The sequence below is a fragment of the Cynoglossus semilaevis genome, chromosome 4 (assembly GCF_000523025.1).
Source record: "Cynoglossus semilaevis isolate Cse_v1.0 chromosome 4, Cse_v1.0, whole genome shotgun sequence".
Lineage (NCBI taxonomy): Eukaryota > Metazoa > Chordata > Actinopteri > Pleuronectiformes > Cynoglossidae > Cynoglossus > Cynoglossus semilaevis.
In genome coordinates this window covers 16,237,676-16,255,211 of record NC_024310.1, presented here as the reverse complement: position 1 = coordinate 16,255,211, position 17,536 = coordinate 16,237,676, and the positions used below count along the sequence as shown (strand labels likewise).

At 42.0% G+C, this 17,536-nt stretch overlaps 3 protein-coding genes across 3 annotated transcripts in view; all 3 read right to left on the bottom strand.

Annotated features, from left to right (window-relative positions):
- Positions 1-5,162, bottom strand: part of LOC107988473 (multiple epidermal growth factor-like domains protein 6) — a 5,451-nt gene extending 289 nt beyond the window's left edge. Inside the window, exons 1-8 of the mRNA XM_025055254.1 lie at positions 4,040-5,162; positions 3,789-3,957; positions 3,332-3,440; positions 2,226-2,362; positions 1,986-2,111; positions 1,231-1,404; positions 318-542; positions 4-56 (exon numbers count right to left, since the gene is read on the bottom strand). Of these exons, the coding sequence (XP_024911022.1) occupies positions 4-56; positions 318-542; positions 1,231-1,404; positions 1,986-2,111; positions 2,226-2,362; positions 3,332-3,440; positions 3,789-3,957; positions 4,040-4,069 (1,023 nt within the window). The 5' untranslated portion in view covers positions 4,070-5,162. The remainder of the gene's footprint in view (positions 1-3; positions 57-317; positions 543-1,230; positions 1,405-1,985; positions 2,112-2,225; positions 2,363-3,331; positions 3,441-3,788; positions 3,958-4,039) is intronic.
- Positions 5,163-12,005, bottom strand: LOC112486962 (uncharacterized). The gene is made up of 10 exons (XM_025055168.1): positions 11,719-12,005; positions 11,138-11,240; positions 10,901-11,059; positions 10,599-10,761; positions 9,262-9,941; positions 7,573-8,843; positions 7,383-7,483; positions 5,893-6,095; positions 5,510-5,730; positions 5,163-5,426 (listed from the first exon to the last, which is right to left on the bottom strand). Exons 6-10 carry the CDS (start codon positions 7,594-7,596, stop codon positions 5,340-5,342), a joined length of 636 nt encoding a protein of 211 aa, XP_024910936.1. The 5' UTR covers positions 7,597-8,843; positions 9,262-9,941; positions 10,599-10,761; positions 10,901-11,059; positions 11,138-11,240; positions 11,719-12,005; the 3' UTR covers positions 5,163-5,339.
- A 105-nt stretch (positions 12,006-12,110) lies between these two features.
- On the bottom strand, positions 12,111-16,631 carry LOC112486963 (uncharacterized). The gene is made up of 5 exons (XM_025055169.1): positions 15,436-16,631; positions 15,111-15,329; positions 14,468-14,638; positions 13,984-14,106; positions 12,111-13,449 (listed from the first exon to the last, which is right to left on the bottom strand). Exons 1-5 carry the CDS (start codon positions 15,611-15,613, stop codon positions 13,154-13,156), a joined length of 987 nt encoding a protein of 328 aa, XP_024910937.1. The 5' UTR covers positions 15,614-16,631; the 3' UTR covers positions 12,111-13,153.
- Positions 16,632-17,536: the final 905 nt, after the last annotated feature.

The following is a 17,536-nucleotide window of genomic DNA, read 5'->3' as shown; positions in this document are numbered from 1 at the left end:
AGCAGTCTGAGGTCCACAATAAAAACCGGGTCTGCAAAGCTGTTCTGAGACGGCACCTGAATAACAACAGAAAACATGCTCGGAAATGTAGAATAGAAGAGTCTTTATTGGTCACTGTACACGTACTGACAAATATAGACAAAATAAAATGTGTCTTCTGCACTGAGTCCATCTCTGAGCAGGGGGATTTTTGGGATATTGGGTTTTGAACCTTTAACAAACCCTATCCCCTAACCGCTACAGACTGTCCCTTTAACCCTTACTCTATTTAAAATGATTCTGAGTCTGATAATCCACCTATGTCTGGTTAAACTCACCTATGGGACAATAATAGGACGCCCTACACAAAACTCCCTCCACATTGGGCCTCCCTGTAGACCAAGGGTCGGGGCAGAAGGTTCCTCCTGCACAAGGTTCACATTCTCTCAGTGTGGACGCTCCAGGATGGGCTCTCCTGGTACCAGCGGGGCAGTAGATGGGTGGACCAGACCCACTGCACCAATAACCAGGAGGGCAAAGATTGTTGTAGTAGTCAGTGAGCCCTGTGATAATAACAGATCACACGGAGGGTCATTCATGGTCCGTGTAAATAATACTCCACAGGACAAAATTACCTTCTACGTTTAACCCAGCTGTGAAACAGGAGCAGTGCAATGAACTCGTTACCAAACGATTGATCGAGCTGTGTTTTTACTGCTTGTTCACACCACAGCTCTGCATGGGGGGGATTTAAACTGACAACTTTTTGATCTCAAGGGTAATTCTGGAAGCACCAGGTCTTTGGTGTTGCAAGCACGTGTCAAACTATTAAACAAACCAATCGAATAAAACACAGTTGAATTCAACAGTATCAGTCCTGACATGTAGCATGTAAAAATGGATCAACTTCCCAGAAAGAAAAGAAACATTTATGCCCAAATGTTTCACCCCAGTTCACATTTGACTTTTTGTAGTTATGAGGCTGGATGGCAAAAAAACAACAGCCTCTACAAACATAATCTCCTCAGCGGAGGAAATAAAGATAACCCAGGATGGCAATTTTTTTAACTGTCCTTGGAAAATTCAAACACGCTGCCCAGATGTCACTGTTGTATTATGCAGCGGGAATGGAATGCATTAGAATGAAAGGGAAGAAATAACTTTTAGTTTAAAACAAAACGGATCAGTAACTCATTTTGTGTGTGTCCCAGTCAGTGTTTGTCATGAAGGAACGGGAGCTGTTTGTCAGACCTGTGTCGTTACAGTGTGTTCCAGGAGGACAGGGCAGACAGGACCCTCTACTGTCTGCTCCAGGGGAAGATTGATATGTATACAGGGGGCAAGGCTTGGGTCCTTCAGTGAGGACACTGTCAGGAAGACCATCACAATAATGACCGGCTGGACACAGATGGAGAACTGGATCTCCTGCAAGAACACATGACATGTGATGCGACATTCAGTTTTCATGTAAGGAGGGGAAACCTGCAGAGGGTTATTAAAAGCTCATTTATTGATTTAGTCATTAATCTATTCAGGGTCAAGAGAGCAAGATGGAGCTAATCCAAGCTGTAATTGGGTGTGGATGATCAAGCACTGGACAGATTACTGGACCATCACTGGGCTACATATAGAAAAAATAACTTCTTACACTCGCATTCATACCTTTTATTCAATTTAGAGTGAACCATTGACTCTCGTAAAAAAAAAATTCTTGTACCCTGAAAGGAAACATTCATACAAAAAGACCGAGGACTTTCTCATTGTAAAGCAAAAGTACTAACCACTTCACCCACTGGCCCTTAGTAACACAGTTCAAGAAATATTTATTTTTATACTTATTTTCTACCAGTGTTGCGCAAATCAAAGATGGTTTAACTCTATTAACTCTTAAATAAGATAAACAAAAGGGGGTGCTCTTAAATGTTACGAACTTGGTCTACACCAAGTAATAGGTAATATCTTGGACACAAGCCCTTGGTCCCAACTGGACCATGGTCCTGTCATACCTGGTTTGCACCAGTGTTGTGGAGGGCAGGGTACGCAGTCCTGCAGACTAGTGCCTCCTGGAGAACTTCGAACAGTATTTGCAGGACACATGAGTGGACGCACGGTGCCCTCAGGACAGTAGAAGCCTTAAAGAAAGATTACATTTGATCGGCTGTTTTGTATACGTCAATATATTGATGTGTCAGAATTGCAGATAGGAAAAGGAACGGTTGTTGTTGTAATATATCATTGAATGGTACCTGGTGGACATGGTCCAGCACACTGCACGCCCCATTGACACTGGGTCAGGTTGTACACAGGTTCTTGGGGGTTGAAATGTGCGCTGCCTGAAATACACACATAACCTGCAGCACACACACCTTGGATCTTTCCTGCTCTGTAGGATGTATAATGAGATACAATATCAAACTGTTAAAACACACAAAACCAATTCTGATGCGTTCAAATGCACGCATCGTTACATCACATAAATAGATTGAGATTTTACAATTGCAATTCCAACCTCTACACACTCGATATCCATTACGTGTGTACATGTATATTACCATGCTAATTTGGCTGTTCAGTGATCCATCACTGTCGTGTGTACAACATTCCCACTTTGGGTTAACGTGAGTGTAGGTAAAATACCAAATGATATTTAGGTGCACCTAATCTTAATTGATCAGTCTCATAAAACCAAATATTATGTTGCGCTGCCGTTATAGTAATAATATATAAATTACCGTATTACATATATACAACAATCAATAGCATTCCCCCATAATCAGAATTGTTGAAGGTCTTTGGAGTATTGTTGGAATGGTGTGGCTTCAAATAGAGTCAGACTTAATTTACTAAAATAAGTAAATTTAATAGAAACTTGAACGCATAGGAGTGATTGACAACAAGACACAAATGGCAGGTCTTGTGTGCATGAGTGTGTGTAAGAGAGAGAAAGAGAGAAAGAGATGGTGTCTCTTCACTACCAAGCATGCGACTGAGCCCCTGGTGCCCGTTAACATGCGAGGCTGCGCTAGTGCTAGGCAAAGAGGACGGGCAACAGAGTTTTGATTCTGTAGCACGGAATTATGAGGAGCATGGATTTGCTAATGGAGATGTGACAAGGGGTTGCGAGGTAAAAAATACAAGCACATATCTCTTCATCAGGAGATCCCACGCAGAGAGAACCCCGAACAGAGAGAAAGATGTTGGGGCTGAATCTCCAATTCAAAGGGTTGCGGAGTAGCATTTGTGTGTGCAGCCACGAGTAATAGATAGCATTGTTGCGCTTATGTACGTGAGGGTGAAAATGGAGCAGGTTGGTATAACTACACTATTGTTTGGGTGTTTGTATCCATTGTACCTGCAGAACCTTCCTGAAGGACAAGGTAAGCACTCTGTCATCTCCTGGAGTCCACTCTGGTTTGGATGAGTGTATGTTCCGTTGGGACAGGGCTGGGGAACCATGGTGCCTGAAATATAAGAGAGGCAGCTAAAATGTATGATGGTAATTTTCAGAGTTAATCACTGTCAGTGGTGATCCTGTGTTTGGTGCCCTGTGGAATAAATGTGATTTGTTCAAATCACACTTTATAAATGACTGAAGGGTTTGCGTACATCCCAGACCCAATTATAATAAATCAGGCAAATTTAAAAGCTAAACAATTGCAGAGAAAAGCATGCATTTTCCACATTCACAGAGTATATTATTCTTTATTTAAAAGAATAATATACTTGGAGCTGCTGTGCACAGAAATCTAAAGAGAAGACACCCTTTTTCTACAGTACACAACATTATTTGTAATGCTGTTTAAATGTACCTGCAGGGCAAAACGAGTGAGGTGGGCAGGGCCATGGTTCCCCAACTATGGCCTCCTCGCAGTAGAATCCAGGACGACAGGGTATACACGAGTCTGAGCCTGGGTTGGGTTGGTACTCTCCTGTGGGGCAGGGTAAGGCCGAGGCAGAGCTCTCTGGACAATAGTGACCCTTGGGGAAAAGGAAAAGTGTCGACAGAGTGAAAGAAAAAGAGAATATAAAGAGATGAAGAACATACTGACCCAACCTTTACCTTAGGACAGAGGAAACCATAAGGAGTCATTGAAGAAAAGTCAAAGGGACAGTAGAAACCAGCGGCACAGGGTCCAGTGGGTTTGTCCAGACCCTCAGTAGAGCAGTAGTGACCTGCAGGACAGGAGGAGCAGCTGTCCACACTCACCCCTCCTGTGACAGGAATTAAATAAATTGCAGATGAATAGTTGGATCTTAGGAACTACCCCTTACATGCATAATCCAGACTTTGAACTGATATTTAGTTTTTACATATAAATCTGACACTTTGACAGTTTCATACAACACGTAGTGTACCTTTGGTCTTGCGAACACTGCCAGTAGGGCAGGGGACTGGACTGAGGCACCCCGGGGGGCAGTAGTGGCCCAGAGGGCAGGGGCCATTGTGGGTGAAGTTGACAGAACCTTGTGGCGTTGGTCCTGTGGCTCCACCATGGCAGAAGTATCCTTGCAAACAAAGACCTTCACAAAACAAATACAGCAAGTTTACTGTTACATAACTTTCAGTCACTACATTTTTACACAACTGAAACAAGAAACAGTCATTTCTTTCTTATTGATAGCTTTTATGGGAATGGTTGCAGAAAATTCTCAGGTGCATTTTCACAAGTCCTGTCAATACAAACCTGGTTCTGACTCTTCAACAGTTTATCCAATCATCATGCCTTTATGTCCAGCCACTGCTTCATTCACTCACAGTAAAGACCGACTTCTGATATTTTTTTAACCCTCCCGTTGTCCTTCACATTTTGTACAACCCCAGCGTCAAACCAACAGGTTTGCATCTTGTCCCAGAATCAGAGTATGAGAAAAAGTCGTGCAGTACAGGAGCAAACACACACACACACGCACGCACAAGGGCATATTATCAGCCACCAGGTCACCTCGACTCAAAGGACAACACGAGGGATAATTTAATCAGTGTTAAGTCCAAGCAGTGGAAAATGAAATGCAATTACCACATGGAAGCAAATTAAAGCTGAGCCTCAACAAGGTTTAATACACACTGACGCTGCAGGACCACGAGAATAACTTATTGACATCACCTGTGATTATCACCTGACTCTGAATGATCTAATCCCAGTACAGCTGATTGCATTTCAATCAGTTGTCTAAGTGATTGCACTTTCAGCACAAATGAAATGTAACAGTTGAGAGTTTATTTATTGACATTAAATCCAGAGTGTGTTTCCTGTCGTGTCCAACAGCAACTGCCAATGTAACAGATACCATTTCATCACCTTGAGGAAGTGATGCTCCATATAAGCTACAGTACATTCCAGGAGGACAGGGGTTGCATTCTAGAAGAGACTGTGCTCCTGTCTGGTTAGTGAAGGTCCCAGGAGGGCATGAAAAAGGACGGCCTGTTCCATCAGGGCAATAGTGGCCTTCAACAAAAAAAACACAATCCCTTCATATTATTTCAGCTTATTACAACAACGTGGTGAGATTCCTGTCCTTTTGTCCTCACCAGTTGGACAGATGAGGGCCTGTTGAGTGGCTGAGGAGGGACACATTGTCCCTGGGGGGCATGTTGTACAGTGGGCTGCTCCAGGGGCTGCACTATAAGTGCCAGACTCACATGGTACTTCGTTGCCAGAGCCAACAGGACACCTGTAGCCTGCAGGGCAAGGGTAGCCATGAAATCCATCAGCTGGGGTGGGAGTGGAGCTGCCACCCAGACACACGTACCTGTGGGCAGGGAAGGGGGGTAAACTTACAAATCTCACAAATACGACTTCAACCTGCCTGGAAATGATTGGCATTGTATCAGAAAGAAATATATTTAACGTGTGTGTACTGGATATGTATATATGGGTATACACAAAAAGGGATGCGATTAATGTGTCTTACCCTGCATGACATGGGAGAGCATCGGAGAAGACCGACAATCCAGGTTTGTCACAAAACAGTCCAGGGGGACAGGGAGGGCATTGTGCAACATCCTGCAGGCCTGCGGATATGGACAGAGAGCCAGGGGGGCAAGGGAGTGGATAGCCAGTTCCAGAGGGGCAGAAGTGCCCAGGAGGGCAGATTTGGGTTCCTGTAGAATTTCCCTGACGATGCAGTGTGATGCATTCAAAAATGTAGAAACATAAAATTAAATCATTAGTACCTATTAAACAAATGTCATCAATGTGCACAAATGGATGCAAACCCTAGAGCCATAAACAGAGTCAATATTATATGGCAGGTTCATTAAGTCACTACATCCACAGATTATATTTTCTCTTCAGAATGAAGATGCTAATAATAAATGTTCTAGGAGTGGGCTTTTTATTATTCTTCATTATTATGTGCGAAATTGACTTTCACACTATAAACACAGAGACTGACGTTTCACCGTTTACCAAATTAGATATGTTTAGAGTAAACTCAGCTTTTTAAATAGACCACCAGTGGATCGGGCTGGATATCCAATTTTACCCTAAATTATTCATTGGAGGGCATTTTGACAAAAAAATAAACAAAGCTTCCCTGATATGTGCATGAGTGTTATATTTGTTTGACTTTCTCAGTGGAAGTGATGCCGAAAGTCAAATCACTGACAAGAAATTGATTCATATTTTCATATTTATACAGAGGAGCATTTGGGAAATTTTGCAAAAAGTATTGTTATGCAAAGTTTTATATTCTGTGACGATCCCCTGGCTCTAGTCTCACACATGCAAACAATTGTGATTGGTTCCTAACCCCGCCTCCTCAATCAGGAGAGTCACCTGCTCACCTGTGTATATAATGTGCTCTGCACCAAGAGCTCAGGCTGCTGGCTTCATTTGTTAGTGTGTCTGTTCACAGGGCTGTTGCCATGTGGCTACAGGGTTATGATTGACTTTTGTCTCTAGTGTTTCACTGATGTATTTGGTTTAATGTGTTTTTGTAGCAATTATTATTCTTTTTATGTAAACTGTGTGTCTCCTATATTTCACATGCTCTGTCAAGAAAGGTCATGCCAGAGTGTGTATGCATTTACAAAATGGATAGGGTTTAAAGTATTTTAAGCAAACTAAGGAAATGCATTTTTTCCTTAAATTTTGTCTCACTATTGTTTTCAACCAAAAGTACTTCAGTACTTCTGTCGAGCCCTGCTGTTGAAAACTTCTGTATATACACCAGCCTAAAACTTTTACACAGTACTTCATAGCCAAAGAAGCTGGCCTTTTAAATATGTGATGAACATATTTCAGTGTGTTTTAATAGAAAATGTTGATGTTTTCATCTAATGTACAGATTAGATTTTGAATTGTAATCAACATTTCTATTTGGAGACAATGGACCATTTGACCAGCACTTGTGTGCTAGTTCTGTTTCAGACAGGGTAAATAGTGAAACAATGTGATCACCTGACTCTCTGAGTTTGAGCTACTTGATCCAGCAGGACAATAGTATCCAGGGTCACAGAGTCCTGTGGGCTGGGACAGACCCGGCTCAGAGCAGAACATCCCTGTAGAGCATAGAGCTATGAGCCCAATGTCTTTATAATGGCATAAAGCAAAACCCCAATCCTTCATCTGTCACTCCTCTATACTGCACCTGCAGGACATGGCACACAGGCATCAGGAGTGGATGCTCTGAAATGTCTCTGGACTGTACCAGGAGGACAAGGAAACTCCAGTCCTAGAATCAGTCCCGGAGGACAGTAGTATCCACGAGGGCAGTCTGCAGGCTGTACTGTGCCTTCATCTGAGCCAACCAAAAGAAGAAAACAACACAGTGATGATAGATTTAATCAACAGCGTGTCACTAATTCACTCCCTCAAGCAGATAAACAAATATCTGCAGTTACTGTTCTTACTCAAATCCCTGGTTTCTTGCAATATGTAAACCCCAGTCCTGCAGATGGCAGTAATCCACCTAAAGTTTAGGATAATGTTAGTGGCCAGAAGATTAAGTAATGAAGGACCAGACTGCATTGCTTGGCTTGTTGAAAAAAAATATTGACTATAACAGCTGAAATTTCACTGCTGATTTGCGGTTATCTGTGAGCAAACGAATACAGACATTTAAACACAACTTTCTGATGGATGTGATTTTCTTGTGGCCACCGTGGGTAAATAAATGTTACTAAAATTGTTTCTAATGGTCTTGCTGAGAATAACTCTAAAATTATTCACGTGCTGTACCTTGACAGTATGATCCTGGGCTGCAAACAGTGCAGTTGTCTTGGTGGGTATTTCCTTCCTTGGAGCTGAATGTTCCTGCAGGGCAGGGCACAGGATGTGGTGTTCGACTGGGGCAAAAGAAACCAGCTGGACACACAGTCTGATCAGGTCTGCTGGAGCCCCAGCCACAATAAAACCCTGGCCAGCAATCACCTGGAGAAGAAAATGGATGACAATTACTCATCCGCCCTTTTTCTACTGCTTCATCTTTATCAAGATGAGTCATTACAGGGGGTTACACCTTACACAGTGATTCACACTCACTGTATGGTCAATTTAGAGTGAAACACAGGAAGAACAGACAAGCTCATACAGAAAGACCATCAATTAGCATAGGCACTCAAACTTGTGACTATATTACTGTAGGGCAAGACCACTAACCACATATCCACTATGTGGCCCTTGGAAATTAATAATAATTCAAATATTAAAGTAATGCATGCAGTTTAAAAAAAGATCTACCGGTTTCATCTCCATCTTGACAGAAAATCCCAGGTGGACAGGGATAACCTGTGGTGTTATCAGTTGGGTTCGACAATGTGGCTCCCATCAGACAAATGTACCCAGACACACATGGCCCAGACGGCTCAACCAAGCCTTCCGACCCGCAGAACTGAGTGGCAGGACAAACCAGACATTCACCTGCAAATGCAGACCAACAGCTGTGACTGTGGGACTATGGGAAACGTGCCTTGATCGATCTGTAAATGAGTTCTCAGCACCGCTGTGTCCCAGTGTCTCCCAGGAGACTGGCCAACTGCTGCTGTGTTTGTCAGAAACAGTCAGCTAACTATACTGTGTGTAAATATGCAGGTAATGGCAGAAATGGGAACACAAACTCAGGACTTTGACCTGACTGGAGACACCATTACTTGAATGAATAAATATCAATTTAAAAACAGGTTGGATAACGTGACCAATAATCCTGGTACTACTGGCACTTGTACTATCTACTACTAATAGACAGTTACTAATACTTCATGTTTTCTCAGGACCAAAGGAAATACTAACAGACAGATAATTAAATGTTCTTCATCTTCTCCGAGTCTTTGGTATTTACCTATGTTGATGAGACCCTGCTTAGAGCTGTAGGTACCTCTAGGACAGGGAAGTGGCCGAGAGCCAGGGTTTTCCCCAGGACAGACGTAACCAGCAGGGCAGAGCAGAGGGACAGAGACCCCAGCATAGCTCCCCCTGGTGGGTCTGGGACAGTGAAACCCAGGTGGACAAGGACTACATTCTTTCTGACCAGATAAATCCTGGAACCTGCCTGAAAAAGTGTTTAAGGAGTGAAACATAATTGTAGAAACTCAGGGCTTCTGCAGCATGAAGTGTAACATCTTGTGTACCAGGAGGGCATAGCTTGCAGTCGTCTTTGCTTTTTCCTCCTGTCTCATTTCGGTAAGAGCCAGCTGGACAGGGAGTGGGCACACTGCTGCCATCTGCACAATAGTGGCCTGCTGGACAAACACTTCCAGACACACTCCATAATGGAGTTGCAGTGTGGGATCCCTCCAGACAGTAAAAACCTAGAGAGCCACAATTGATCAAAATTCCTTGTATAACCTACTCGTTCATAAAACGATAAATAATATATCACAGTAAAACACAGGTGACTGCATTCTTCATTCCATACCAGGGAGACAGGGTCCAGAGGCTGCAGAGAGACCAGTTTCTGAACAATAGGAGCCTGGGCTGCAGAGGCGGCACTGTGACTCATCCACCAGCCCACTGTGCTCGCTGTAAAACGATGTGAACATTTTAATGTGCACAAATCAAAGTAAGAGGTCGAGTAGTTGACTGTATTTCACAAAGGATTCTCCCTCCATTGGATCATAAAACAAGAACTTGCCTCTCAGATTATGTCGTGCATGTGAATCATGTGCTTTTTTTTTCATTTTATCATCAAAATATTGATGTAAAAAAGGGATCTTTGTACTCATGTTAGTTCTTGAAAGTGTGTGAGACCAACCCTTCTTCTATTATACTGGATTTTTATTTTTTGAGTTGCTGATTTGAAATGAATATAATTATCACCTGATGTCAGGGAGTCATCATACACCGACTATAATTTTAAAAAATCTGATGTATGTGTTCATACTGGAATTTATGCTGTATTCAAAGCTTCGGGAGAAAATGTCATTTCATTTGGATTGCTGAAGTGAACAGTATTAAAATAAAATAACACTTCTTTCTGTAAAAGGGCTTTTATGTGAAAGCATTCCTTACTCCTGAATAACTATTCCCCACCGTACTCTTTATTTTATTGTCAAATTATTTACCTCTTAAAACTCCCTGTTGCAACAACGTATTAGAATTACAGTCTTTTGTGGAATGAGTTTGAAACCGTGCAATGTTTGAATAGTAATTCTCATAAAGATAAAACAGGAACGGTACCTGAACGTTCCTTTTGGACACGGTTTTGGCACAGAGCTCCCAACAGAGCAGTAGAAGCCGGGGGGGCATGGAAATCCAGTTACATTATCTGATGGAGAAGATTCTGAGGCTCTGCCAACACACACAAAACCTGCAGCACACGGCCCACTGGGGGTGGTCCTCGCTGTAAGCAAATATCATCGAAGCACAGTTTCAATAAGAGAGCAGCCAATAAATAGTGCTTGGTTTTAGAACACCCTTCAGCAGCATAACAACATCATTACCGTCGTGTGTGTGTGTATGTGTGTGAGGAAGTGTTGTACCTGTTCCTTTACAGTACGTGCCAGGGTCACAAGGTAAACACTCCCATTCCTCACTCAGTCCTGTCATGTTTCCGTAGGTCCCCGTCGGACACGGGCGCTGTTTCTCTGATCCTCTGGGACAATAGAACCCTCTCTCACAGAGAACTGGAGTCGTCATTCCTGACATTTAAATGAAGAATGTATTGTATTAGGAGTGGCCACTTGACTCCATTTTAATGACCCGGAGGTCATTGTTACCTTGATTGGAACAGTAGGATCCAGAAGGACATGTCTCACAGCTGCTCTGGCCCCGTCTGGGCTGGTGGTGTCCTGGAAGGCAGGCTGTTTGCCTGACACTTCCCTGGAGCAACAATTACTTTTTATGAGACATAATGTTGAGTAATTGAATACGTCATCAAGAATATTTATGGTTGAACAATTACAACAGGGGGAAGAGTAATAATGTGGATGGATGAGGTGAACAGCGAGCGTGGAGTTAGCAGATATTATGTGCAGTGAATCATTACATCATTACAGATGTACAAAAAGAATAAAGTCAATCATATTCTACAATGCTGAGCAGTGAAGACCAGTGTTAACTCTGTTTCCTCATAATCGTCATAAGCCTCAGTCAAGGACCTTCTGTTCTGAGATGTTAACTTTACAGAAAGTACCATAGACAGTAAACATTTGTCATGGCCTCTTGTCATTGATGTTAAAGTTTTAAACAATTCTATCGACTAAATAGGGACTAAAACTAACTTATAATTAGGTCAAAAGACTAAGAAACTAAAATCAATATTGGTGGTCAAACTGAACACCAGTGAAGCGTGACTTACCTTCTCACAGAAGTGTCCCTCTGAGCACTGATGCTGCTGCGGCCTCTCAGTGATCTGTCCTCCAGGACAGTAGTGTCCCTCTGCACACTGGCCACTGGGCACAGAACTGCCTCTGCGATCACAGTAGTGACCTGGAGGGCACACATGGCAAGCTTCTACTGTAGGTCCACCAGGGGAACCTACGAAGAAATGACACTGAAAGTCATCCATTTTTATGTCTATGATTTAATCACTGCATCAGCATGTCTGCACCATTTGATAAGACCAAAACAAATGCTAATAAAAAAGTATATATCTACTTCTAACACTTTTTTACGCAGATAAGAAATCAAGGATAAGCACTTTGAATAATGTATAACTCTGCCAAGGACTTTATATACATTTTAACAGGACTGAAGTTGTTTGATCCAAGAAGCCCAGGAACACTGTGAAAACCATACTGTGCCAATTTCTGAGTAATTTAATGCTGTGCAGGTGGGACACAGAGGTATATCTCCGTTGTTTAACTCCCACTGTGGATTAATTAACCACCCGATCCCACTGTGAAGACAGTTGATTGTTGTCATACATGGACTTTGCCTCATTTCAGAGTAACTTCTGCTGCTCACTTTTTTTTCTCCTACTGTGGAATTTTGATGACGCAGCAATCGTCTGTTAAATCACAGTTGAGGATGACAAGGGATTACAGGGAGAACAGATGGAACCCAATTATCTCCTGCCATCACTGGGGTATTTTTAATTCTACCTCGAGGATGACAGAGCACTTTCTTCTCTTTCTCAATGCAGGAAAACTGCTAAATATAAAACCCATACATAAAACTTTGATTTGTAAAAGACTCATTCCATGCCAAGTAGTGCATTGTCACTACTATATGTTGGCTAGCTTTCAGCAATCTCTTGCAAACCTTATCCATATGTTGTGACTCTGCACAACCTCAAACAGTTATTGACAGAGATTTGTTTTTTTAACATTTGTGACAGACAACTGGAGAAAAGGTCGTTTCAATTTCTCTCCCGTCTATATTGTGATGGTGCCTGCATCACCCCTTATTACTGAAACCAAAGCTGATGTCCTCAGTGCTGCCACTTTACTGGCCAGAGGGCTAACAGTTAATAACTGGAAGTCAACAGTATTAGAGCTCAACAATTTTTTTCCCCCACAGAATTCAATGGAATATGGGGCCCACTTTTATCAGATTATCATTACAGAACAGATCTCCACCTTATTCCTGACTGAACCAAGTCATCCTGGGAAAACCTGCAATAAATGTGTCATGTCTCAGAGTTGCATCACACATCACTGGTCTAACAGATGGTGACTGTCTGATGTTTTTTTTTTGTTTTTTCATTTGTATGTAATGATTTATTTGTGTTATATTTTATTTTGATAAATTACTGCAGTATATAATTTTTATTTTTCACATTTTATAGCCTTCTAAACATAATTTATACTATTGTATACCTTAACAGACATGAATGACATCACAGTGATAATTGAATATTTCTCTATCTCACTCTGTACGGTTCCAATAGGGCAGGGAAGAGGTGCAGGCGTTCCAGGGGGGCAGTAGTGTCCGGGTGGGCAAAGTGAGGCGTACGAGTATTTGGAGCCTGCGGGGCAGTAATATCCAGCATCGCAGGGCCCAAGTGGGGCATCCAACCCTGTCTGATTACAAAAGGTTCCAGCTGCACAGGGCTGAGGGTAGGCAGAGCCCACGGGACAATAGAAGCCTGGAAAAAATAAAAACAAACAAATGAATTGATTTCCATGAGAGCAGACGAGGACCGCAGGAAGGTCCACATCCTCAGACTTCAAACTGCTTTTTCCCATGGGTCACAAGGAAACGGGTCATATATAACAAGTGCAGTCATAATTCTATAATCATGATCCTTGTATTCATGTAGTAATTGTCAGGCCTGCTCTAATGCAGCGTGCAATACCATGCATATGATATATGTATGTACTGCAAATATATATGAATCATATTTAACAAAGGTCAAGTACAATATAATTATCTCTGCTGATATGAATTGTTTTGTCTTTGCCTGATATGTCTCTCATGTATCTTCTAAAAAAAAAATTCACATTCAATTATGTTACAAATATGATGATATACTTTATAGTGCTTTACATTCAACCAAAACCAGAAGCCTTACTATCTACACTGCCTCCATCATGTGTCTATCTGCTCATCTGCATCTGCTATTTCCAGAGAGAAGAGAAGAGAAAATATGTCTGCTGGAGGGGACATCGACTCTACCCACCCTCAGGGCAAATGTCTCCTCTGAAGGTGGAGCAGTCAGTCTGACGAGAAGGTGGTGAAAGTGTCACATGATGATCTGTATTCGACCAGGGTGATGCTAACACGTCAGTCCTCAAATCATCTCCTAGAATACAGATGAAAACTCTGAGTCTCATGCATAAAAACAAATGTACTTTTAATAATTTAACTCAGCCATATTAAGGACGTTTTAACCACATTATTTTTTCACGTCACTTTCCAGAGCTGAGTCAAACCCCTGACCTTCCGTTCGGATGAATGAGCCATTTGCTTACATCTCCTGTTTAACTGTTCCGACTGTCAGTGGTTCTCCGTTAACACTCATTCATTACAGCACACTTAATGCCAAGGTCAAACATGAAACTGTTGCATTCAGGGACATTCATCACAATTCACAGGGTGACTGTCACACTCTTTTGTGAGGCGTTCATCGTGTAAATTACAAACTAAAGAATTTTATATTCTACCCGACGTTCGTGAGTTATGGAAGAGTGACAGATTGTGCATCCAGAAGGCTGCGCCTGTCTTCATGGTAGAAGCCTCCAGGATTTTATGAAGACAGCTGAACAGAGAGGAGTTGGCTCGTGGAGTGGGACTATCTGCTCCTCCAGAACAGAAGAAGCCTGCAGAACACAGCCCTAACAAAGAGACACATCATGAATAGGCGGCAGGCGCTTCTGCTTTCCTTTGTGTGATCGTAGCCTGTCATTAGCTTCCCTACAGTTTCTCTTTAATTACCTGAAATAAAAGAGAAACTAAATGGACATAAGGAGCATTTATGGGTTTTGAATGAGCTCAAGACACAGATGTGGCATTGTAATTATTTACTATAAATCAGTGATCATCAAATGGCGGCCCGTGGACCAAATTCAGCCAATAATGATGTTAGAAAAAATGTGATTATATAATAATTATATAATTTTATTTGAGTGTCCTTAAAACACAAAGTACACCAAATACAAGCATATTGTGAAAACAAGTACAGTGTGCTTCAAGTTTATATTAAGAAGTGCTTAATGAAATCAATTCTGAAAGTCTCCAACTATTCTGCAGCATATTCAATGCAATAGGTGCAGTTATCATGAGGGTAAACCCAGTGAAATCTCCCACCTGTTGGTTGTGGTGCTCCAGGACTCTGGCAGTATTTTCCAGGGGTACAAGGGAGGCAGTGAGACGGGGAGGACGCTCCAGACTCTGGGAGGAAGCTGCCAATGCCACACGGCTGTGGCGACCCGCTGCCCTCTGGGCAGAAGTGTCCCATTGAGCAAACATCTCCGTAAGATTGGGAGATGGGAGAAAAGTCGGTAGAGCCCAGGGAACAAAAGTGTCCTAGGATTGACAAATACAATTGACAGGACACGAGGAGGACCTCAGGTGTTTGTGTGCAGAGATCCAGATGTTTTTTTTTCTTCAACATGGTATCACATTTTCGAACCTGCTTTGCAGGGGCCCGATGCCTCGGTCAGACCACTGCTGTTACAGAAAAAGCCAACAGGACAAGGAGAACAGTCACTGATGGAGGAGATACCAGATAATGGACTGAAATGACCAGCAGGACAAGGAGTCAGTACGGTCGATCCCTCCAGACAATAAAAACCTGCAACGAGTCTCATTAGTCCTATGTTCAAAAATGTGTTCGTACAGATGTGATATTTGTCTGAAGTTATTTTAGTAGGTATGCAAAAATTCCAATACAAATACTCAAACTCGGAAATGTGCTGTATGTAATGTACAGTAATTCAGTGCCACACAGTTACCACAGTTTAGTAACGTTAAGATTTGAAGCAAGGGAATTAAGTGACACGATGTTTTCCATTGAAATGTGCTATTGGTATAAAAGCTCAGCTCACTTTCTGTTCAGATGACTGTGTTAAACTATGCAGTAATTTTACCCACATAGCTGCTGCACCTATATTAGACTGTCTTCCAGTCGACTGCACATTTATTTAAAGCCAACCGTACGAAGCATCAGTACCTATACTTGGTATCATCACAACCCGAGTATTTTATTCACCTGGTGGGCAAGTGAGACAGTCCTCCTGACCAGAGGAGGTCTGAAACGTGCCAGAGCTACAGATGGATGGTTCAGCACTACCACTGGGACACTTGGACCCAGGAGGGCAGCGGTACTCTGTGAAATGCAAAAATGTATCTTCCATTTGAAATCAAAACAAGACAAATACAAACACAAATATGCTTCTTTCATCAAGGTGATCTTAAGTCACAGTTTCAAAACATTGCTGCTTCATTCCAAAATTCCCAGAGCCACAAAAATGAAAACAAAGCAATGAAAAGGACACTGAGCAGATATTTGTCCTGTGCAAAAATCCTGTGGGAGGAGAAAAGAAGAAGAAGAGGAAGCAGGCTCAGCAGCAGGTACCCTGACTCTGACGGCAGCGAGTGGGTGACTATTAATAGGTTCTGGGCCATTTCATGCTCAAATTAGCCAAATGTCTCCTCAATTTGAGTCAAGGGGGACCAAGATGCCTTTGAAAGATTTAATGTAATGTGAATTAATGAAGCATTTGAGGCATAAAATATTCTTATTGCTATTTATACACAGTTTGATGTTTAATACTTCATGCTCAGATCAACATTTATAGAACCACTCACGGAGTTTTCTACACCAAATTACAAAAAGCTCCAACCAATCCAATTCATTTTATTTCTAAAATGTTTTCAAATCACTGGTGAACAAACGTGCTATGTGACAGAAATAAACGAAAGCATAAACTGGATTGCTGGGGACTGTAGATTGATTAACATTGTTGAGGACCAAACTTCACTAAAGTTTTGAAAGAAATACAGGAAAAAAGTTTTTGTCATGTACAGGAACGTTTCTCTTTCTTATCTAATAAGAAATTAATTCATGACCATTGATCACAATGGATTTTGATTAATCTGCCTGTTTTATCAATGTGTATCCTTAACATGTTCAAGCATACATTCTTCAGTATTCAGTGTTAGTCCACACTGGTTTAGTGTTAAAAAAACGGAGTTGTAAATGATGGAGTGGAGAGTCTGCAGTGTTTAAACTCAGGCTCACACCTGATCATGTAAAACGTACCTGGCCGATGTCCAGATATTGATCGTGGTGGACAGAACCACCCTGAGGGGCAAAGGAGGTCAACAGAGATCTGAGCCCATGAGGGGCAGAAAAAACCTGGGTAACACGCTTCACACTCTGCCTCTGAGTCAGCGCCAGTCTTCCCCAAGAAAGTGCCTGGAAGGAGGAAAGAATACTTTATCACGAGGGTAAAAATAACTCTGACCTGCTGTTGTTTTTATCTCCTTCAAAAGTACACAAAAACACAGAGATGAGAGACGGAACCAGCAACGAGGCAATTACACAATTTAATGATGCGTTTACACCAAATGTAGTACCAAAATTTTAATTAACTTGTCTCAGTACTGTATCTGGCAGTTTATCGTGACAGTTTTATTCCTATTTTATTATCTTCACAATATCCCCTTTCTTTTTGGCTCAGTTATGACAATCTGCACAGCCATTAAAGGCACTGTAATAAAATGCTTGA

Coding starts and splice junctions, on each gene's coding strand:
- LOC112486962 (XM_025055168.1), bottom strand. CDS start 7,596: ATGCCTGTGTGCCATGTCCTGCAG. Junction 5,731..5,892: donor GCTCTCCCATGTCATGCAGG/GTAAGACACATT, acceptor CCCTGCCCACAG/GTACGTGTGTCTGGGTGGCA. Junction 5,427..5,509: donor GGCCCTCATCTGTCCAACTG/GTGAGGACAAAA, acceptor TTTTTGTTGAAG/GCCACTATTGCCCTGATGGA.
- LOC112486963 (XM_025055169.1), bottom strand. CDS start 15,613: ATGAGACTCGTTGCAGGTTTTTATTGTCTGGAGGGATCGACCGTACTG. Junction 15,330..15,435: donor ATCGGGCCCCTGCAAAGCAG/GTTCGAAAATGT, acceptor TGTCAATCCTAG/GACACTTTTGTTCCCTGGGC. Junction 13,450..13,983: donor AGGAGACATTTGCCCTGAGG/GTGGGTAGAGTC, acceptor TATTTTTTCCAG/GCTTCTATTGTCCCGTGGGC.